Source organism: Nannospalax galili, unplaced genomic scaffold (genome assembly GCF_000622305.1).
Source record: "Nannospalax galili isolate Female #2095 unplaced genomic scaffold, S.galili_v1.0 scaffold66, whole genome shotgun sequence".
Lineage (NCBI taxonomy): Eukaryota > Metazoa > Chordata > Mammalia > Rodentia > Spalacidae > Nannospalax > Nannospalax galili.
In genome coordinates, this window is record NW_008356058.1 from 1,691,239 (window position 1) to 1,711,368 (window position 20,130).

The window sequence follows — 20,130 nt, forward strand, 5'->3', positions numbered from 1 at the left end:
AAAAAGAATCACCCTGACACCAAAGCCAGTTCATAGTATTGAAGATCAGTTGCCCTCATGTTCACCATAGAAGCATAATCCTTATCAAAATGTGGGAATATTCTACACACACACAAATAAATAAATAAATAAATAAATAAACAAACAAATAAATAAATAAACAAAAACCACAATGGAATAGTATATGTAAGTCATGAAAACATGAGATTTGATTCAGGAATGCAAAGTTGGTTTTAAAAATTTAGCTTTTTAAAATCACATCATATGATCATATAAATTGACACCCAACAAAATGTGACAAAATGAAACATCCATTCACACACGTACACACATACACATGCACACAGATACCAGCAACTAAAAATAAATGAAAACTTCCTCAGTCTTATAAAAGTTATCTGTAAAAGCCTACAAATAATATTATCATTAATGTGAAAAATGTGATGTTCTTGCCCTATCAGAAATTAAACAAGAATGTCAACATTATATTATGTTGATGGAGAATATAACCAAGTACAAATGGAGAAGAAAAGGACTTGCTGGTTGATAAGGAATAAGTTACACCACCCTTATTACAGAGAACATAATAGTTTGTGTTTAAAATTTTAAGCAACCTTCAAACATTAGTAGAACCAATGAATATACTTAGCAACATCATAAAAGGCAAGGTCAATATATAAAAGTCAAATGCATTTCTACATATTTCAATGAGCGATTAAATCAAAATCCTAAAAATAGCATTTTGCTATGGTATCTGAAAACTTGAGTTTCTTTATAGATACATGCTAAAATCTGTTGAATATAATTAAAGAAGGCTGAATCACTTGTAGAATATATTTTGAGGACTGAAAAACTTAATTTTGTTAAGGCATCAATTGTTTTTAAGTGGTTCTATAATTAGAAAGTATTCTCAATTGAGGTTTTCATATCTTTATTTGTAGATACTGTTGTACTATTTTGTATATTATGTGAAAATATGAAGAACAATGTTTTAAAAGCTTCAACATTATCGACCTACAGCATCTGATTTTAGGATATTATAAAGTTACAGCTATCAAAACAGTATGTTATTGGCATGAGAATAGATATATAGATAAATATTAAAAAATGTAGAGTGTCAGCATGAAACCAACTCAATGGTCAGTTGATCTTTTTTAAAAAAGGACTCAGGGTTATTCATTAGGAAAAGGACAGAGTGCTTCCAACTGTTGATGTTATATTGATTTATGGTTGTGTGTAAAAAAGTAACTTTGAACCTTTACCTCCTATCACACATTAACTCAGGCAAATCTTATACCTGAACAGAAAGCTGAAATTATAAATATTCCAGAAGAAATCATAAGAAAAACTTTTATAACCACTGTTGAATCCTTTATTTTAGATAAGACATTTAAAACCATAACTATAAAATGAAATATTGATAAATCAGGTTTCATCAAAATTTAAAATCTTGGTTCTTTGAAAAGCATCATTAAATAAAATGAGAAGGTAAGATAGACTAAGATGAAGAGTTTTCAATACATATATCTCACATAGGATATGTATCTAGAATATATAAACAGATACAGAAACTCTGAAATTATAAGATAACACAAGGATAGTCAAAACCCTTCACTCAACATTTCAAATATGCAGCACAGGGAAAGATACAGTCTTCATTAACCTTCAGAGAAGTGCCATTTAAAAGAGAGAATGCAATATGGTGGGCAATCATGCAGAAAGATTACACCACTTATACATGTGTATAGAAAAATCAAATGGTACAATCACTTTGAAAAACAATTTGTCAGTTTCCTGCATAATTTAATATAAACTTACAATGTGACCATCTAATTCCACTCTTAAGTATGTAGCCAAGAAAAGTGTAAATTTATGTGCAGAAAGTGGCTTTATACATTTATAGATACTTGATACATAATAGTCATAAAAGCACAAACAGTTAAATGTGCATCCACTGGTACCTGAATAAGCACATATCAGTTTATTTATATAATATTGTAACACTCAGCCACAAAAAGCGAGAATCTCAGACAACAATATGAATGAAACTCTAAAATTCGAATAAAATAAAATAATACATATTTTAAGGTTACACAAAATTTTACATATATCTTTCTAATGTGCCTGTGTGTTATAGCTTATATTTAGATTTTCTAGATATTATGTTTTTTCAGAACTCAGTCATATATTTCTTCTAGGAAATATGTATATATCCTAGGTAAATATATATTGAAGTCTATAAAAATCTAAGTGGTGATATGGTAATAAATTTGGGGACGATACACAAGGCAGCTTTGTGAACTAATGGGAACGTGCTGTATCTTGTTGGGATAGTGTGTATGTAGGGGATACAATGGTTAAGAAGGAACATTCCTTAATAAGGAACAATTATTAATAAGGAACCTACATTTAAATAAATTCGTTCATGACTCACTCTACATACTTTCTCTTTTTCTTTTCCATTGAGATAAATAATGTCTCACTATGTATGTAGCCCAAGCTAGTCTCTGCTTGCCTCTGCCTCCCGAGTGCTGGGAATAAATTCATATACCGCTGTGTCTTGATTCTTTAGTCTTAATCTGTTGAGCTTCCTGTCTCAGCCTCCTGAACGCTAGGATTACAGAAATGAACCACCAAGCCTGGTTCTACTTCTGTTTCTTAAGCCCCATTTCATACATACGCCACAAAGACTTAAAAATTAATATATAATAAAGTATAACTAAGGCTGCTTTCTTGATTCTTGGGCTTAATACTAATCACAAAAATGGGTAGAGCTATAGCCTGAGGGAATTAAGAGACATAAACTGAGTTATATCAGAAATCTGAAACATCCTTTTTCTTTCTTTCTTTGCTGAAAGATAACAGCATTAGAGTGAGGGAATACAGATTCAACCAGCTTCAAGTACTCATGGAGAGCTGAGGGTAAAGAGAAAAACTTGCTACACTATGAGTGAAACAAAGGGAGACTGGTAGAGAGCATCATTCATCCATCTTCCTCCAGCACTTGATAGTAATATATGGGTTTTTAATACATTTGTTATTTGGGAGTCACTTTGAAGATATGGGCAAAAATTTAGGTTAAAATTTTTATTTGCTTGGTGAGTGTGATCAAACCTGCTTCTTCCTAAGGCTGTGTTATGATTGGACTGTATCAAGAAGTTCAATTTTATCTAGTTACAACAACTGTATACTTTATGATCCCATGACACTAAACTACTTTTATATTTCTAATTACAACATACCATTTCTCTTTTTTTACATCTTTCATCTAATTACTGCCACTGCTTGGGCTCTTTCTGCTTCCCATCACCTCGCTCATGACATTCTCCTTCATTTGACTAATTCTTAATCCATTTTTATGTCTTCTCCCCCAGAAGCCATGCCCGAGTCTCCCTTAGTTCAAAGGTTAAATCAGGTCGACCTACTTCTGAGATCGTGTATTACCTTCAGTATATTGCTATTGTATTGATGACTGTTCTGTGTTTCTATGCTTTTTTCTATCCAAACTTTGGCCTTCTTGAGGAAAACCACAATTTCATTTGTCTTTCTTACACCAGTTTCAAGCACAGCACCTAGTAGGCAATTTTTTTTTCTTTTCAAATCTTTGAGGCAGGGTCCTCAGGATTGCTGGGATTACAGGCTTGTCCCACCACACCTGGTCCCTGATAGGTAACTGGTATGCACAAATGTGTTTCATGAATGGATGAATGAGTGCATGAATGAATGCATAATTGAGAGATGGTTTTTTCCAGCTACAATTGTTTGAACCAGTCTAGACCTCCATTCCCTCCTTTGTACCTGGTGTCTGTTGGTCACATTCTACCTTTTCTTTGTGTTATTCTATGACCCTTGTTTATTTTGCAGAACTTTGTGAAAGTGAAGTCAAATATGGCACACCAATGCATTTAAAGTATGTTCACGGCAATGATACCATCATATTACCTTAGTTTATAAGATTGACACATATATAGCCAATGTGTGCAAAAAATTTACAAATCTGCAGTCGGCAAATGAAAGCCTGGAAGGTGCCCCAGGACAGAATAGTGATGGATGATGTGATGGGAGCCAGCAGTAATGGATTAGGTGTCTCTGTGGAGTCCTGCCAGGTTCAGGGCCTGAGCACTGGGAGAACAGTTCCAGCGAGAGGCAATGTCTGCATCTTCCAGGAACTTTACATCACATGTAGAACCAGAGGTGCCCAAGCATCTGGAGATTCGTAAGTTATGATACAGGCTGGTAGTGTTATGGCCACACTACCTTTGCTCCAACTGCTCTCAAGCCCCGGAATGGGAAATCCTACTGAAACAAACACTGGAAGGAAGTTTGGAGTTTGAACAAGAGTGCAAGAGAAAAAGAAAGGTGAGACACAAGGGTGAGAATGAGCCACGCGTTGGGGCACACTAACCCAGAACAGCAAAGCTCTAAATGTCTTGCTGCCTAATGTCCCAGACCTCCCTGTAGTCCCATGATGCTCTGCAGGAAAGGTGCATTCCTCATTAGCAGCAGGAGCAATATCCCTACTGCTGGTAAGGGAGAGAAACCCTTTCACTGCAGATGTAATTACTGCATCCGGCTTCAACTGCATAGGGACAAATAAACTCAGGCTCAATGGAGCAAGAGGAGCCCTATGGAGGACTCATATCAAAGAATTTATGGACTGTGATGGTGTGAGGAGGAGAGGTGAGCTGAGCAGAGAGAGAGAGAGAGAGAGAGAGAGAGAGAGAGAGAGAGAGAGAGAGAGAGACAGAGACAGAGAGAGAGAGAGAGAGAGAGAGAGAATTTGATGTGATGGGGGATGCTTGGGAAGCTGAGGATGGTAGTTCTGGGTACATTCATTTCTTTACCTAGCATTTCTCTTAAGAAGCATAATTACCCAGGGTATTATTAAAACCAAACAATTTCTAGCACTCTATGGGGTTACTCTCACCACTAAGTGATTCTGGGGGAAAAGGAGTTTATAAGATGAGAAAAAAAAAATAAATAAAGTGAAGAGGGGTTGGCTAAAATAAAGAAAAGGCATAGAAGACTTCCCTCCCTGCCTGCTTTGATTACTAAGGTGTCCCATTCTCAGGCTACCCCAGGGACAAACACAGGGGAGAGATGGGAGGAGCTTGGTGACGCCTGCATATTCTGTGGGAGATCCAATTCCCTCATCTCCTCTCACCCCCAGTTCTTGTTAGTGTGTGACTCAATCATAGCCTCCAGCTGTGAAGCCCAGATTCAAAGTGACAATCAACCAGCTTTGCTTAATGAGATCAGTTCCCCCGATCCTATTTACCTCCAGTGGAGGTTGCCTCTCCCAGGCTTGAACATTAGTAAGACTGGAGAGCCTATACCAATTACAATGCTCAGAGCAACTCCTTCCTTTTTCCCTTCCAGTCTCTGAATGTCATATGCAGAGAGACAGCTAATTAACTGTGCTGCGCTCACTGCTTTTAAACTGGGGAGGGAGGAACTTCCTCCACTGCCACCATTTCCAAAGGGTTCATTTCTCTAGCCCCAGCAACGTAGGAGCTAAGACTCAGCACTGCGAGAAGACCAGAAGAGCGGGCACTTCACTTTGAGGAGAAAGACAGGTGGAAATGGAGCCTGGAGGGACAGGGAAGGTCAAAACTGAGATATCACACAGATAAATCCATGTTATAAGATGCTAAGATCACTCACCTAATTTGAACTGCATTATGTCAAGACAAATCACCCTGAATCTTGTTGTACTTCCTCTTTGCAAAATTAATGAGTTTTCCAGGACAAGTCCGAAGGTTCCCACAAGGTCCTGATTAGGCAGAAATTGAATAACACTATCCCTAGATCATAATGATCTAGAAATCTAGATTAAGCAAGGTTTAGTTTTGGGTGAAGATATGATATAAATGAAACCTCAGTAATATGAACATCTGGTATCCAGCAAATAATCTGGAGCAAAGGCGGAACAAAAAGTGAAGGTTTGGAAGTTGAACAAAGAACATTTGAGAGAGAAGACCATTCCTACTGCCTCTAGTAGAGATACAACTAGATGTGCTTTCCCCTAACAGCTTTCACGGTGTATATCAGATTCCCCTTTATCTTCCCAGTGATGCTTCCTGGATATACCCACTAGTCTAAGTAGATCCCCACTGTGTTCCCTCTCCTTTCTCTCTGGAATATTATGGGATGATATATGTTCAAAACATATGCATGCAGTTATTCCCTAGGAAATCTTTGATCACTCATGAATTGTAAGGTATTACACTTGGTGATAGGAAACATCACAAATGCATAAACCCAGAGTCTCCTTTACTGACTCTCCAGTGGCCAAAGCATAGGAAAAGAAGAGAAGAATCCTGGCTAGGCAAAGTGGATCAGTAACATGTCATGACATGATGCATGTCAGTAGCATGACATGATGCATGTTAGTGCATCAGTAACAGAGTTGATCAAGACAAACTCTTTGCTCCTTATGAGGTTTGCCAGAGCATGAGAGATGAAGATAAAACTTCTCAGTGCTCAGTGTGGTGTCACTGATGTCTTATTCATGGCATTCTAATGAACATAGTATGCTCAGCTGTCCTGAGTTGGTGAAAATGCCTGTGATGAACTTTCCATAACTCAGGGACAGAACCCATGTGTGTAGGTATCAATCCAAATAAAGCAGAGTTAGATGTAGACTTCTCAGCAAATTACCCAGGCAATCTAAATGAAGCCACAGGCCTTCCCAACCTGTGATGGGGACACTGGTCTTGAAAAGTCTTAGTCTTAAGGTAGCCTTCTCACTGTCTCTTTCATATACTAGCCTCAACCACTCTGCAGTGAAATGTTATGCTTACTGGTCTCCCTCCCTCTAGTCTCTATATGGATTTAGAGAAGTTACACACTGAACTTGATATTACATAATGAATTTAATCACAGCAACTTTGGCTGTAAGTGATGAAAACCCAATTTAAAATACCTTAACCAAGAAAGGATGATTCCTGAAAATATTACCCTAGGGAGGTAGAGGTTTATAGAAAGATATAAACGGCTTTAAAAAGAAACCCCATGGAAAGTCGGTGGTCAGCTTTGGACCCAAAGGTCTTTTAATAGATTATCAAGGTGCTTATGCTAGAAGGGAGAAGGAAACAAATCTTTCTAAGGTTCCCTCAACATCTGGCCAAGTGAAGGGGCTCCGTGTCTAAATTAAAGCGCATTATCTCCAGGGGAGGCTGCAGTGTTGTTGTGGTGCCAGGCTGCTTATTATTTGCTACTGAAGCCCACAATTTTAGTTCAGCCACAAAAGTCACTGTGGACCCACTGCTGAGGCCAATTAGATCTACAGTACTTGTAAAGCTGGTCTCAATTTTATCAGTGTCCGACTGATTTCAATAGCATAATTTGGTATAGCAATTGCATAGAGAAGGCTTTACAAGAGAAGGCAGGCAGCACTGGGTGCCTTTCCAATTCCAATTTTATACTTGCTACAATACATGTTAATATCCATTCTTATAATCTACAAGTATCTGGAATAGATACTATCAAATTCCATTCTCTTTCTCTCTATAAAAAGAATTATTATTACTAATTCCTTTCTGGCTTATGGGGGTGGTATGTAGGTAGAAGTTTAGTAGGTTGCCAGATTTACATAGAGAAGGAGTTGATAAGAATGAGATGTGTCCAGTTAAATCTAGATATATGATCCCCTTATGTCCAAGCTCTCTTGCTCGCAATGTTCTTTGTAAACACAAAGTATTTGTAAAAAGCCCAAACACCTTAAGTGTCTGAATTGTGTCTTTCCTGCTGTCTCTGCTTTCAGCATACAGTTTTGCAGACACAGCTCCCTCCTCCCTCCTCCCACTTGGACATGGCGTTTTCTGTCTGCGAGGTATCTCCCTAGAGAGCCAACCTGTGCTCATACCACAGTCTCTTCCCTAACGGGCTTCTACACATCCTCAAATGTCAGTCAAATACCACAGTCTTGGGGAAAACTTACCCTGGACTGGGTCATATTTTGCTGTGTCCCAGTCTTACTGATAGGATGTGCTCTGGATTCACTGATCAATGAGTATTTCTTGCTTAGACCAGAAGCTCCACAAGGCAGGACTTACTTCTACCTTGTATATCATTGTCGAGAGAAAGCAAATCTTGATGTAACCAGTGAGTGAGTGAATGAATAAGAAATAGAAGTCCTGACAACAAACAGTGGCAACATTTCCAATTCCAATTTTACAGTGAGTTAGTTGAGCTTTTCACTTGGTAGGGTACATGTTAATATCCATTTTTATATTTATTCTCTAAAAAGCCTAGTGAAGACTCTAAGCATCATTTCAGTACAAGGTTAATTTCCAGCTGCTCCATTTCTGATATGCACAGTTTCTCAATTCAGTATGGGAAACTAAAATTACTCAGTACATATATACAACCACTTCTCTACACATCACGATTGTTCCCAGGTGAGTTACTTCGCCAGAGACTTTAGTAAGGGAAGCTTGGGAAATTACCATCTACTTCTTCATGCAGATTCTTCCCCACTTTGGAGGCAGAGTGAGTCATCAACGAGGCATTATTTGTCTATGCTTCCCAGCCTTCAGGGTTAGGATCTAACTATGGAGCCTGGGTGAGGGCCACAGGGTAGGAAGGGATGTGGACTGACTGCATCTGCCTGCCAGAATAACTTGCTCTACCCTCCCCTGCTCACACAACAGAACTTCAGCCTCCCAAGGAAGAGATTCTCAGGAATTTATGACTCAATCAACTCACTCAAAAGGAGCATAAATGGGATTAGTTTTAATATTGTTAAGTTGCAAAAATACAGGCATATGTGCATGCCAAAGCGAAAATGTACGCAAGCAAAGGGGGGGAACATATGGGCACCCATATGGCGAAAAGCGCATTGCTAGACCTTCACACACTTCTCATTTACAACAAGAACTAAAGTTAGTGAACATAAATTTGCTTTGCAAAAATGTGAGAGGAACAGCTTGTTTGCCCATAACGGTTCCACTGAGCAAGATATGTATAACCTTGATTTCTCATCTCAGACACCTCTTTCTCACACTCCAGGGATTAATTAGGCTCTAAACATGATTCCAGATTAGAAACAAGGATCCTGGCTGCTTTGCAGAAAGACAAAGGAGGAGGAGAAGACTGGGTGATTCAGAAGGTCAACTAATAGGCAATTTCCCATTAATAGGTTGGAACTTATATATGGGATGGCTTAGAAGAGAAATAAGGTTGGTAGATCTCAGTGGGTCTATTTTAATTGAAGCAGAGAAATAACAGAGACCATCAGCAGACAATGTCATAGCTATGGTTTTCATTTGGAGGCTGTGCTTTTGTTAGAACAATACTAATGCTACGTGGAGCTAGAAAGTGGTTACACATAGGAAGAGAGTGTGCAAAAAGGAAGGAAAAGATGAGAGTATGGATGATGCTCAAAGCTGCTGGGCACCCTTGGGTGCCCTTGCTAACAAGAAAAAGCTGATTTAAAAATTCACCATTCCAATCTCAAGCCATGGGAGTCATCTCTATACAGTACAAAGAGGTCCAGACTTAAAAATCAGGAACTAGGTTCCTTTCATAGACCCACAGCTTAGCCAGCTGGTAGCCACCTGTCAGGTCTTCACCTCTGTGTCTAGTTCCTTACATATGAAATAATCAGTATTCCTTTTCTAATCTGTTATAGAGAAATGTGATAAATGTGCTTGAGATAATGCATGTGGAAATATAAACTACAGACTTCTTTATAAGAACATATAGTGGTGGAATATTAATGGAAAACACACAGGTTTATTTCACTTATTCCTGTTTTGTATTGCTTTAATTTGAAATAGATACTGACACAAGAACTTGTAAAAATGGTAGATAAGTTCTATACATTCATCACTCAGTTTCTCCAATAATGATATACTATATAATCAACTGAATATTAATATTACTTAAATCTACACATACATATAGATGCACCAGTTGTAACAATAATATAAAAATTACTTGGATATTTATCAATTTTTGCATGCTTATTTTACATGTATTTTAGCACTCCATTATGTATAGAGATTCATATAATTACCATAGCAATCAAGATGTGACAAATTCCTCACCGAAGCCCTCTCTTTCTACTGCCTTTAGCTCTGTCAATCACTGAGCAGTAGTCTGCCATTAAAATTTTTCCATCCCAAGAATGTTATGAAAGTATAATCATACGGTATATAACATCTTTCCATTCAGCATAATATCCACAAATTGGTCCATCTGAGTTGTTGAGTGTACCTTCCTTCTTGCTGATGCATGATATTCCATGGTATGGATGAACCACAGGTCTTTTGAGCCACCTATCAGACAACATTTGGGTTGTCTTCAAGTTTGGGTATTAGAAATAAAACTATATAATTTCCAGTTTTTAAGTGGGTGGCAGAAATACCAAATCACTAAATGAATGACTCAAGTCTAAAAGAATAAGGGCAAAAGAAGTAGAATAAAAATAAATAATGGCACTTTTCTTACAGGGATGCTGGAGCACTTAAATAAGTTAAAATACACACAAAAAACACAAGACTGAAATTGGGCCAGTTGTTGGGTAGCTAGATAGTGATTAGCAGTCTTGGAGGTGATTGGGGACTGACATCGCCTTCATGGTCACTTTGAAACTCACCTCCTGTTTCCCCAGTGATACTAAAAGGGAAACTTTGGCTTTGTCTCTTTTTAAGATTTTAAAATACAGCTGGGTGTGGTGGCACACGCCTTTAATCCCTGCACTTGGGAGGCAGAGGCAGGCAGATCTCTGTGACTTCAAGGCCAGCCTGGTGTACCTAGTGAGTTCCAGGCCAGCTGGAGCTACAGGGAGACCCTGTCTCAAAAAGACTATAAAAAAAAAAATAAGAAGAATGGAATTTGACTTCTGCCTCCTGTCCTTGGTGGAGACATGACATTCTGAGCTAATTAAACAACTAAAACATTACACACTATTGTCTCCTGTCTTAAGAATTAATCTACTTGGGCTGATATACCTGAAGACATGCTAAGGGGATGGGAGGAATAGTTATGACCTTAGTGAGATAACACACTTATTTCTCTTAGAGGACCCCCACCAATGCAGATGCTTACAGAGCTTCTGCTGTGTAGCACTGCTAAACCTGGCCACTTTTCTGAGTTCTAACTCAAAACGAATAACTTTTCTTTTCCCCTCTTTCTCTTTTTCAGATTGACATTAAAAGACTAAGCATGCTTTACGGGGCACTTGATATTCTTCTTTGTTCTCAGAAACTCCCCACTCTTCCACCATGCAGCTTCTGGTCAACCTCCATTGCCAAACCTGCCTGCTTTCTGGAACCCTAACTCAGAAGGCATGGCTGTCTCCCCTCCTCTTATCAAAATTCCTCCTGTGGGCAGCTGCTAAGACTTTGACCTTGTCTATTCTTCTGTTTGTCTTTCAAACTCTATTAAAATGGTCCTTGAGCATCCTTCTGATTCTGTTTTTAAATTATTTTATTGACAAGCCTAAGAACCCATAAAAGGGAACCCCATTCCCCAGCAACACAGAGTACTGCTTACCACTCACTTTTCCTTTTCACCTCAAAAGTTATCTGATGAAATTGGCACAGGTAATCTCATTCTGCTATGAAGGGAAGTTCCCAGAAAAATCCTGCATCTCAAACTGAACTAACTTCCTACAAGGCTGACCAACTGATTAACACTTCAGTGGTTGTGGAGTTTAGATGATTGCAGGTCCAGAGCCTAATTTCCAGTGATCTCAGACTATCTTTATCCCCCTAAATAGCCACTCCTAGCCCACCTCTGTTTCCAAATTAACATCTTGTGACTGACAGAGTGTATTAACTTAACAAAAGAAATAGTTGCCACCAATCAAAAGACTAAGAATGTCATCAGCATCTGAGGCCTATATCTGAGATTTCCCTTTTGCTGAATCTGCCTACTTAACTGTTTCATCAATGTATTTGAAAAATATCTTGACTTATGATTTTTTTGTTTCGTTTTGTTACTATAAAAGCTTCATGGAACTGTTTCCATGTTGGAATATGGAATTTGGGGTAACCTGAATCTGTGTTCCCAGGTCATGGTCACTCATATTTGCTCCAGAATAAACTGTCTCATATCCCCTTTGAGGTGAGAGTTATGCTTTTGTGTGGACACTGGAGAAGTGAGAATCAGGGAGCTGGAGGCTTATTTCTTAACGGCACTCAGCTTGCTCACATCTCAGCCTAGATCTCAAGCTCAGTTATAAAAGACAGAAATTCATGTTCAGCCAGTGAGCTAACACAACTGTTCAAAAGTGGTTCAGACCTACACATATTTGGGGCAACAAGGAATTAGCAAGGTGTTCTCAAGACTTTCTTCTCGGGAATTTTAAAGATTTATTTATTTACTTTTTATTTATGTCTATATGTGTGAGTCTGTGTGCACCATGTGCATGCAGGAGACCATGGAGGCCAGAAGTGGTTATCGGCTCTCCTAGAACAGCAGCTATAAAAGGTTGTGAGCTGCTGTGTGTGCTGGAACCTGAACTCAGTTCTTCTACATTGAGAAGGAAGTATTCTTAACCAATGAGCCATGTCCCCAATCCTTCTTCTCAGGAATTTTAGAGCAACAAATAAAAATAACACTAGAAACAATCACAGGTTTGTATACATTCCTGCCTCAATATTAACAAGAGAATTAACAAGAGAAAGTGAATACAAGAGAATTTTCTAGGTGTATCAGAACCTCGGATGATGATTTTGCTAGCATTATATCACCACTGCAACAGAATCCACTTATCTAGCAACTCCTTGTGTTAAAACAACACCAAAAGAGCACTTCTTCCAGTTGGCTGTCAATATACCTTATCACTTTCATGAGAGCTGAAACCTTTCCCTCAAGTAGTCTTTTCCTTCCATTAGCTCTTCCTCAGGATGAATCCATTCAGTTACCACAACAAATCAGAAGCAAACAGTCAGGAGGAAGACAGCTGCTAAAGTGTAGCTACACTGACTTTAGGAGAATTGACAATTACTAGTCTGATTGGAGTGAATAAAGCAAAAACAGAAGAACAGATGAAAAACAGGTAGGAATCCTATATCGCCCAGTCCCCAAGGGCCCTGGGAGGAACTACTGTTATGTATAGTGTTGAAGTTTCATGATAAAGATGTCACTAAATGGCATTTACTAGACTGAAGAAACTGAAGAGAACCTGGTGCATTTTTAAAAAGTGCTTCCATTAAAATGGCTCAGGTCAATGCATAAAGGAGTCAGCTTTAGTTACCTAGAAAATTCTGCAAAATAATTCACTCACTTGCTCCCTGAGGTATCACTGTATATGAGTAGATTGCATGAGCAACTCACTCACAGGCAAAAGGCTGTCATCTTAAAAATCTCACTGGGGGAGACAGAAGAGAAGACTTTATTATGTTCCCTAAACATCTGGCCTTCCCAAGCATGTCATTAAGACTGGGGCCAGGTGTGTAAAGCATTAGAGAAGGGAAGAAACACATCCCTCAGTGGAATAATAACAGTCTCTACAATTGTTTTCACATCATTCCTTTGCCCAGAGGACTAGCCTCCTCTGTTTCTGCTGGTCCCACTCTCTTTCCTTCTGCTATGTAGGAAGGGATCAGAAAAAATTCCCAAAACCTGTCTAATAACGTGTTACAAACACTCTGGCCAATTATCTATTCACTTGGTTTGCTTGTTTTGAGACCTACCTACCTGGATGTGTAGAATTCAAACCTTGGAGGCAGAAGTCTGTGAATCTTTAGAGTAGTCCTGAGCTGCAGGGCCCTTGCTACAGATTTCTAAGTTGGTAAAGCCTGTTTAAGCAAGTGTCATATTCTCTAGCACACCCATGTGAATACATATATTTTTCTTAGTAAGCCATTATCTACTATTAAAAAAATTAAACATGTTTTTATATGTAAAGCTAGAGAATAAATATGCAGCCAAAGGCTCAGTGGTTAGCATGTCCACTGTGAAATCCCAAATATACATTGACAGAATGCTTTCCTGGAGATTTTTACAGCACTTCGTCCTGATCCTGTGCAATATCCAGCGTTCCAGGGAAGTAAAGTAGCTGCTCTCTGGGAATGCTGTCTTTGGGAAGCCTGGCACAATGTCAGTACTGCAAAGGAAACTAGAGGTCAGGATATCTTTAGCTGCTTACTCAATCTAGCGGTCAAAAGTGCTGGGTTTGGGGGAAGGCTTAAACCAACATTTGGAATCTTGGAGTTTCTTCAACCCTTCTAGAGACTTTTGGAACGAAGGCTTATTTTTGATGTATTTGTTTTTATGAGAAAATAAACCTGAAATGCAGTCACTACAAAGAGGCTCCCAAGAAAGCAGTAGTGATCTGAGTATTTATACCAAGGTAACTGGCAGACCCTATTCCTCCATTTACCTCCATTTACCTCCTCCCAAACTCAGGCAGCTTTAAACATTTACCAGTGCATCCCTGTTTGAAATCCTCTATTTTCCAATGATCATTGTCAGTAGTAATCACATTCTTGTACTTTGAGCTCTATATTTTTTTCTAATTTTTCTTCTAGTATGTCATTCAGGGATTCCTTAAATTTTCAGATATGTCAAAGCTTACCATTGCTATTCTCTCACTGATAATAGATTTACACACTCATTTACTTTTTACTTGTTTCCACAATTTCTAGATACTGACCACCTGTACTCAGACTGCCATTTTATGGCACTGGGGTTTCAACCAAGGGCCTTGGTCATGTTAGACAAGTGTTTCACCACTAAGCTATGTTCCCAGATTAGACTATCATTGTAAAACCTGTGTAAATATTATTCTTAATTTTTTGCTCATTAAAATACTGTTTCCTAAATGAAAAGTTTATTCCTGTTACATAAATCCCTATTTTAAGCAATATTTCAGAAACTGCATTAATCTTTTGGGAACAAAGCTATTCGGTGAGCTAACGTTTCCCATGCAACCTTATTCGAATTTAAAAGAAAGCAGCCTCTCTCTATTTCCATTCTGAACTAAGCAACAAATTTTTCTACAAATGCTGTTTGATGTTCAGGTTTTATTAGATGGTCCTCTAAACCTTTAGAGTAATATCCTGACTCCAAGTAGCATGGAACATCTTACCAAACGTAGAAAATACTGTTTCCACCCAGCAGATACAGATTTGAAGTTTGCTAACTCTCCAGGTCCCCGATCTTTTGAAACTTCAGAAACAATGCCTGGTGTTGCAATGTTTAAATGTCATTCAAAGCAGACAAGGAAAGAGCATAGTAGAAACACAAGCTCCTGAATAGAAGGCCTGGGATGAGAAGGCAAAGCCCTGTTCACCATGGAGCGCAGCCCTAGAGACTCAAAGAGCAGAGGCAACATTTAAATTTAGAATTTGCTGGGCTTTTTCTGATGCTGAATTGCAACTATTACACTATATAAAAGATTGGAAGATGAATGAATCTCTCTTCTTTTAAAAGGGAAATCTTACGGGTGTACCATTAGAAAGAATTGCTTCAAAACACTTATACAAAGTCAAAATGCCTTTAAAAATATTTCTAGGCTTAGAGAACTATATAGTTAGGATAAAATAAGCATATTCTGGGATTTCAAGCATTTATAAATACATCTGACTTTACCAAATGCATAAAAATTCATCTTGTGGTTAGGTTTTTTTTGTTGTTGTTGTTGTTGTTTTTGTATATCACATAAACTCCAAATTCTCTCTGGCATTAGACAAAGCTCCCTGGGACTCATGCTTTTGGGAACATGTACTGTGGCTGTGATTATATTGAATCTGAGCTCTGTGATACCCTTCATATATGTGTTAACACCTTTGTTAATATTATTTTATAATATTAAAGGTTTAAGTTTCAATACCTTGAAGTAATACACACACACACACACACACACACACACACACACACACACAAGTTAAATGGACTTATTAGCATTATCTTTCCCTAGAATAAGTCAAAGGCAGAAATGAATGCTTTTAGTTTATATGGAAATAGCCAAAGCTGAAGTGTTGTTCCCACTAATAAATCCAGTCTATTTTGGAAGTACTGATATAATTAACATCCCAAATTGGGGAAAGACTTCCTGGGTTTTTATTTATTTTTTTGTACACGACTACATATATCAAAATTTATTACAATTTAATTTATACTCAGTCTAATGCACTTATTCTTAGTGTACAGTTATATTAATTTTGACTTATTGAAAACTAATATAACCATCATACCACTCAAGATAAAGACTTTCCCTTATTTCTTGAACAGCTTTGCAGTCAGTTCTACCCAAAGTCCACCCTTGGAAACCAAAGACTGGGCTTCTTTCACTACAGATTAATTTTGTCTGTTGTGTCATCTGGTATGTGTGTGTAGCCGTGTCTGCCTCCTCTTCCCCAGTACAATGTGTTTGCCATTCATCTACTTTGTCATGTCAGTGGGTTGCTCCAGATCATTGCTGAGGTGTGGTCTGTTGTTTGGACCATGACTTCTCTATAGGCAGTTGGTATTTATGAGCATTATTTCTATTTTAACACTATTATGAATGAAACTGCTAAGAATATTTATGTGCAGTATACATATTTACGGATATATACTTCCATTAGTTTTGACTAAATGCCCAGGAGTAGAATTACTGGCTCATAAGTATATGTTGAATTTTACAACAAGATGCCAAATTATTCTCTGGAGTGCTTATGCAGTTTTATAGTTCAGAGTTGATGAGTAAGAACTTCACTGGTCACCTCCTCACCAATACTTGATATTATCAGTCTGTTTAATTTTGGCTATCTAGTGTCTACATAGTGGTATCTTGTAATGCTTTAATTTTCATTTCTGTGATAATATTTTCATGTACTTATTAGTTATTCAGAGATTATTTTGTTCATTCTGAGGTGGGTTGCTAGAACTGTGTGGTATAAAATCTTCATTTATATCTGATGTCAATTCTTTGTCAAAATTTGTACAAATTTTGCCCCCAGACTATTACTTGACTTTTTATTGATTCTTTCCTAATGATATTTTAAATTTTCATGAAGCCTAATAGGGATTGAAGTACACCTCCTTCCCCAATAATATCTTGAGCTCTTAATTCTCAGGACTTTGATGAAGAGTAATTTTATTTGAAAATAGAGCCTTTATAGAAAGCAATCAAGTAAAAAAAAAAAAAGGCCATTACTGTATCAGATATGGCTTATCTCCTTATGAAAGGGGGGGAATTTATAGGCATGTACACACAGGGAGAATGTCATGTGAAGACTGGGGCAGAGATCAAAGTGATGCATCTACAAATCAAAGAAATGAGAAAGACTGGAAGACTGGCAGCTAACCACCAGAAGCCAGAAAAAAAGGCCTGGAACAGCTCCTCTCCAACTCCCAAAGGAAGGAATCAGCCCTGGTACACCTTGACCTTTGACACACAGCCTCCAGCAATGTCAAGAAATACATTTCCATTTAAGTCACAAAGTTTTTCACACTTGGTTACAACAGCCCTGGGAAACTCAAGCAAGTATGTCATTTTTCTTTCTTTCCTGGCTATGGCTTTTTGCACTCTAACGGATCTCTGCCTTTCTCAAGGTTATTAAGATTTACTCCCATGTTTTCTGTTGGGTCTACATTATTTTTACATTACATGCAGACATACGTATTTTCCTATTCACTGGTTTCCCGTTTGGGCTTTCTAATGCCAGAGGGAGCACCTGCTTCTTGTATAATCTCTAGAATCAATCATAGTTTCTAGCAACAGTATAATGTATCAAGTGGCTGTGTGCCCATCTCTGAAAGTTCAACTGGGAGCAAGTTTTATTTCCAAGGGGATAAGGTCCAATGTACTTTTGATTTCCTTCCTGCTTCATAGGGGATGATGGTAACTGATGTTCTAATACCAATTACTGAGTGCCCTGCAAGGTCATACCCAGGTGCAATTCCCCATTCCTACTGCCCTTCTTCCACTTGAGGTGAGCTATTCATGTACAGATCCAAGAGGTGTGGCTCTGCAGAGCTGTCCTGAAAGTACTGAAGCAGGGAGTCCTTTCTTCCCTGAATGCACAGCAAGGCCAGTGTTCTCAGTGGTGTGGTATCATCCTAACCCTGCACTACCAGAAAGAACATGCCCACCTCCACACGACAAATTACTATCACCAATGAAAGTTATTTTTTTAATAAAAAGTATTTTAATGATTTATTTTTATCATATGGATGAATGCTTTGCCTGCATGTATGTAAGTGTATCAAGTATATACAATGCCTATGCAGGCTGGTAGAAGGTGTCAGATCCCCTGGTATTGAAGTTAAAGACAGTTGTTAGCTTCTATGTGGGTGCCGGGAACTGAACCAGGTTCCTTGGAAGAGCAGCCAGTATTCTTAACTACTGAGTCATCTCTCCAGCCCCATGTGAAAGCTATACTCCTCTGTTCCAAAATAAAATGTTTGGAATCAAAAGCCTTCTAAGGTCATGGAAAGCACTGAGAACATAATCTCATAAATTCTGTCTGTAAGTTATTTTTCTAGAATACGGTACTCAGCATCTGATACACAAAACAAGTTGCCATTGAGAACTCGTATTACTGTGTTCAAACACAGTGCCATTTTCTGGTTGCTGGAAATCTATTTGAAAAAGAACTAAATCTTTAATATACTCACTCTAAAACCTTTGAACAGGTGAATACCTTACCCTTGACTGACAGGTGTCTCCATGTCACTGTTGGTTCTGGTCTGCCAATTGCAAGACACAGCAGGGTCACACTGCTTCCCTCATTCACAGTGATGTCTGAAGAGATGTTCATTATCTGGGGAGGAACTATGAAGAAATGCAGGAGAGAAACGTAGGTGAGAATGATTCTTTGAACTTTAAAGGAGCTGCCAACCTATAAATATGTATACAGCACAATTTTATCATGAATACTGTTTTCAAAAATGAATTCCAGGTTGCTTGGCTTGACAAGGATCTGGCATTGAGAACATTTACAGAATATGTCCAATAGGAAAAGATTGTAGTTGTACCTTGTTGAATCACATGTCAAGCATGTGTACAGCCATAGTAGGTGCAAAAATCCTGAAGTCAATGACATAACTGCTTGTTTACTGAGTGGCAGCCTGTGGGCATATATAAGGACTTCCAAGAATTCCTCTCTAGTCACATGTTCATTCTGGTGGAACCTGTGGCTTATATAGATGACTACATGAGTACCCAGTAACAGGCACTCCCAATACCTCATTCAAAAAGTCAAACACACTGGTTGTTTCCCATTTCCCAAGCATTCAGACCTTCTCAAATGCCTTTAATTTGAACAAAGTATCTCATCCTGAAATTCTCTTCTTCTCCTTTCCTGTTTAGTTTATTCATTTTATTGGTGTTTAGTGGTTGTTTATTTAATGTCTATATGAATCTAGGTCAACAAATCCATAGAACATTTAGAATTAATGGAAATTGTGCTTGACCCTGGAAGTAAAAGTACATAGTCCACTTTCACTGTCTGTATGTACATGGTATAGGACCATGTGCTAGAGCATGCACAGCCTTTTAGGGGCTGCATTCCTGAAGAAAACTTCTCTCCCTGCCACAGCAGCCATCAGCTGCCAATAGCATCTCAACTAAGGTTAGGAGTTCATGAGCCCCTTCCCTGTCCATGCTGGGATTTTGGCAGGCTTGGTCTTGTGCTGGTCTCGTGCATACAGTCACAGCATCCATCAGTACATATGCTCCATAGCCCTGTTGTGTCTGGAAAACACCGTTTCAGTGTAGTCATCCTCTGCCTCTACTCTTACAAACTTCTTCCCTGTCTTCTACAACGATCCCTGAGTCTTGGGAGGAGGAAGTTTGATACAGATGGATCATTTAAAACTAAGCTCTCTGCAGCCTCTTATTCTCTGCACATTACTCAGTTGTGGGTCTCTATGTTAAGTGAAATCTATTGTAAAAAGAAACTTCTCTAATGAGTGTTGAGAGGTGTAATAATTTATAGATATTTGCCTAAGAACTTAGGAGACAGTTTAATTCTGTGTCCATTTGGCAGAATCATAGTATTAGGTTCTCTCTCTAGGGTCTATGACTTATACAGTCATGGATTTGGGGCCCAGTTAACAGTACCAGGAATGAGTTCATTATTGTGTTGTAGGATTTAAATCCAAGCACAAAGTGGTTGGTTACTCCCATAATAGTCATGCCACTATTGCACCAGTAGGCCTATCTTGCCAGGCCAATTGTTATGG

General features: G+C 38.4%; 1 protein-coding gene across 5 annotated transcripts in view; it reads right to left on the reverse strand.

Annotated features, from left to right (window-relative positions):
- Opcml (opioid binding protein/cell adhesion molecule like) overlaps window positions 1–20,130 on the reverse strand; it is a 1,193,276-nt gene that overhangs the window by 80,771 nt on the left and 1,092,375 nt on the right. For all 5 annotated transcript variants that reach the window (XM_008854171.3, XM_008854173.2, XM_008854174.2 and 2 more), the window contains one exon: window positions 18,593–18,718. In XM_008854171.3, coding sequence (XP_008852393.1) covers window positions 18,593–18,718 — 126 coding nt within the window. The remainder of the gene's footprint in view (window positions 1–18,592; window positions 18,719–20,130) is intronic.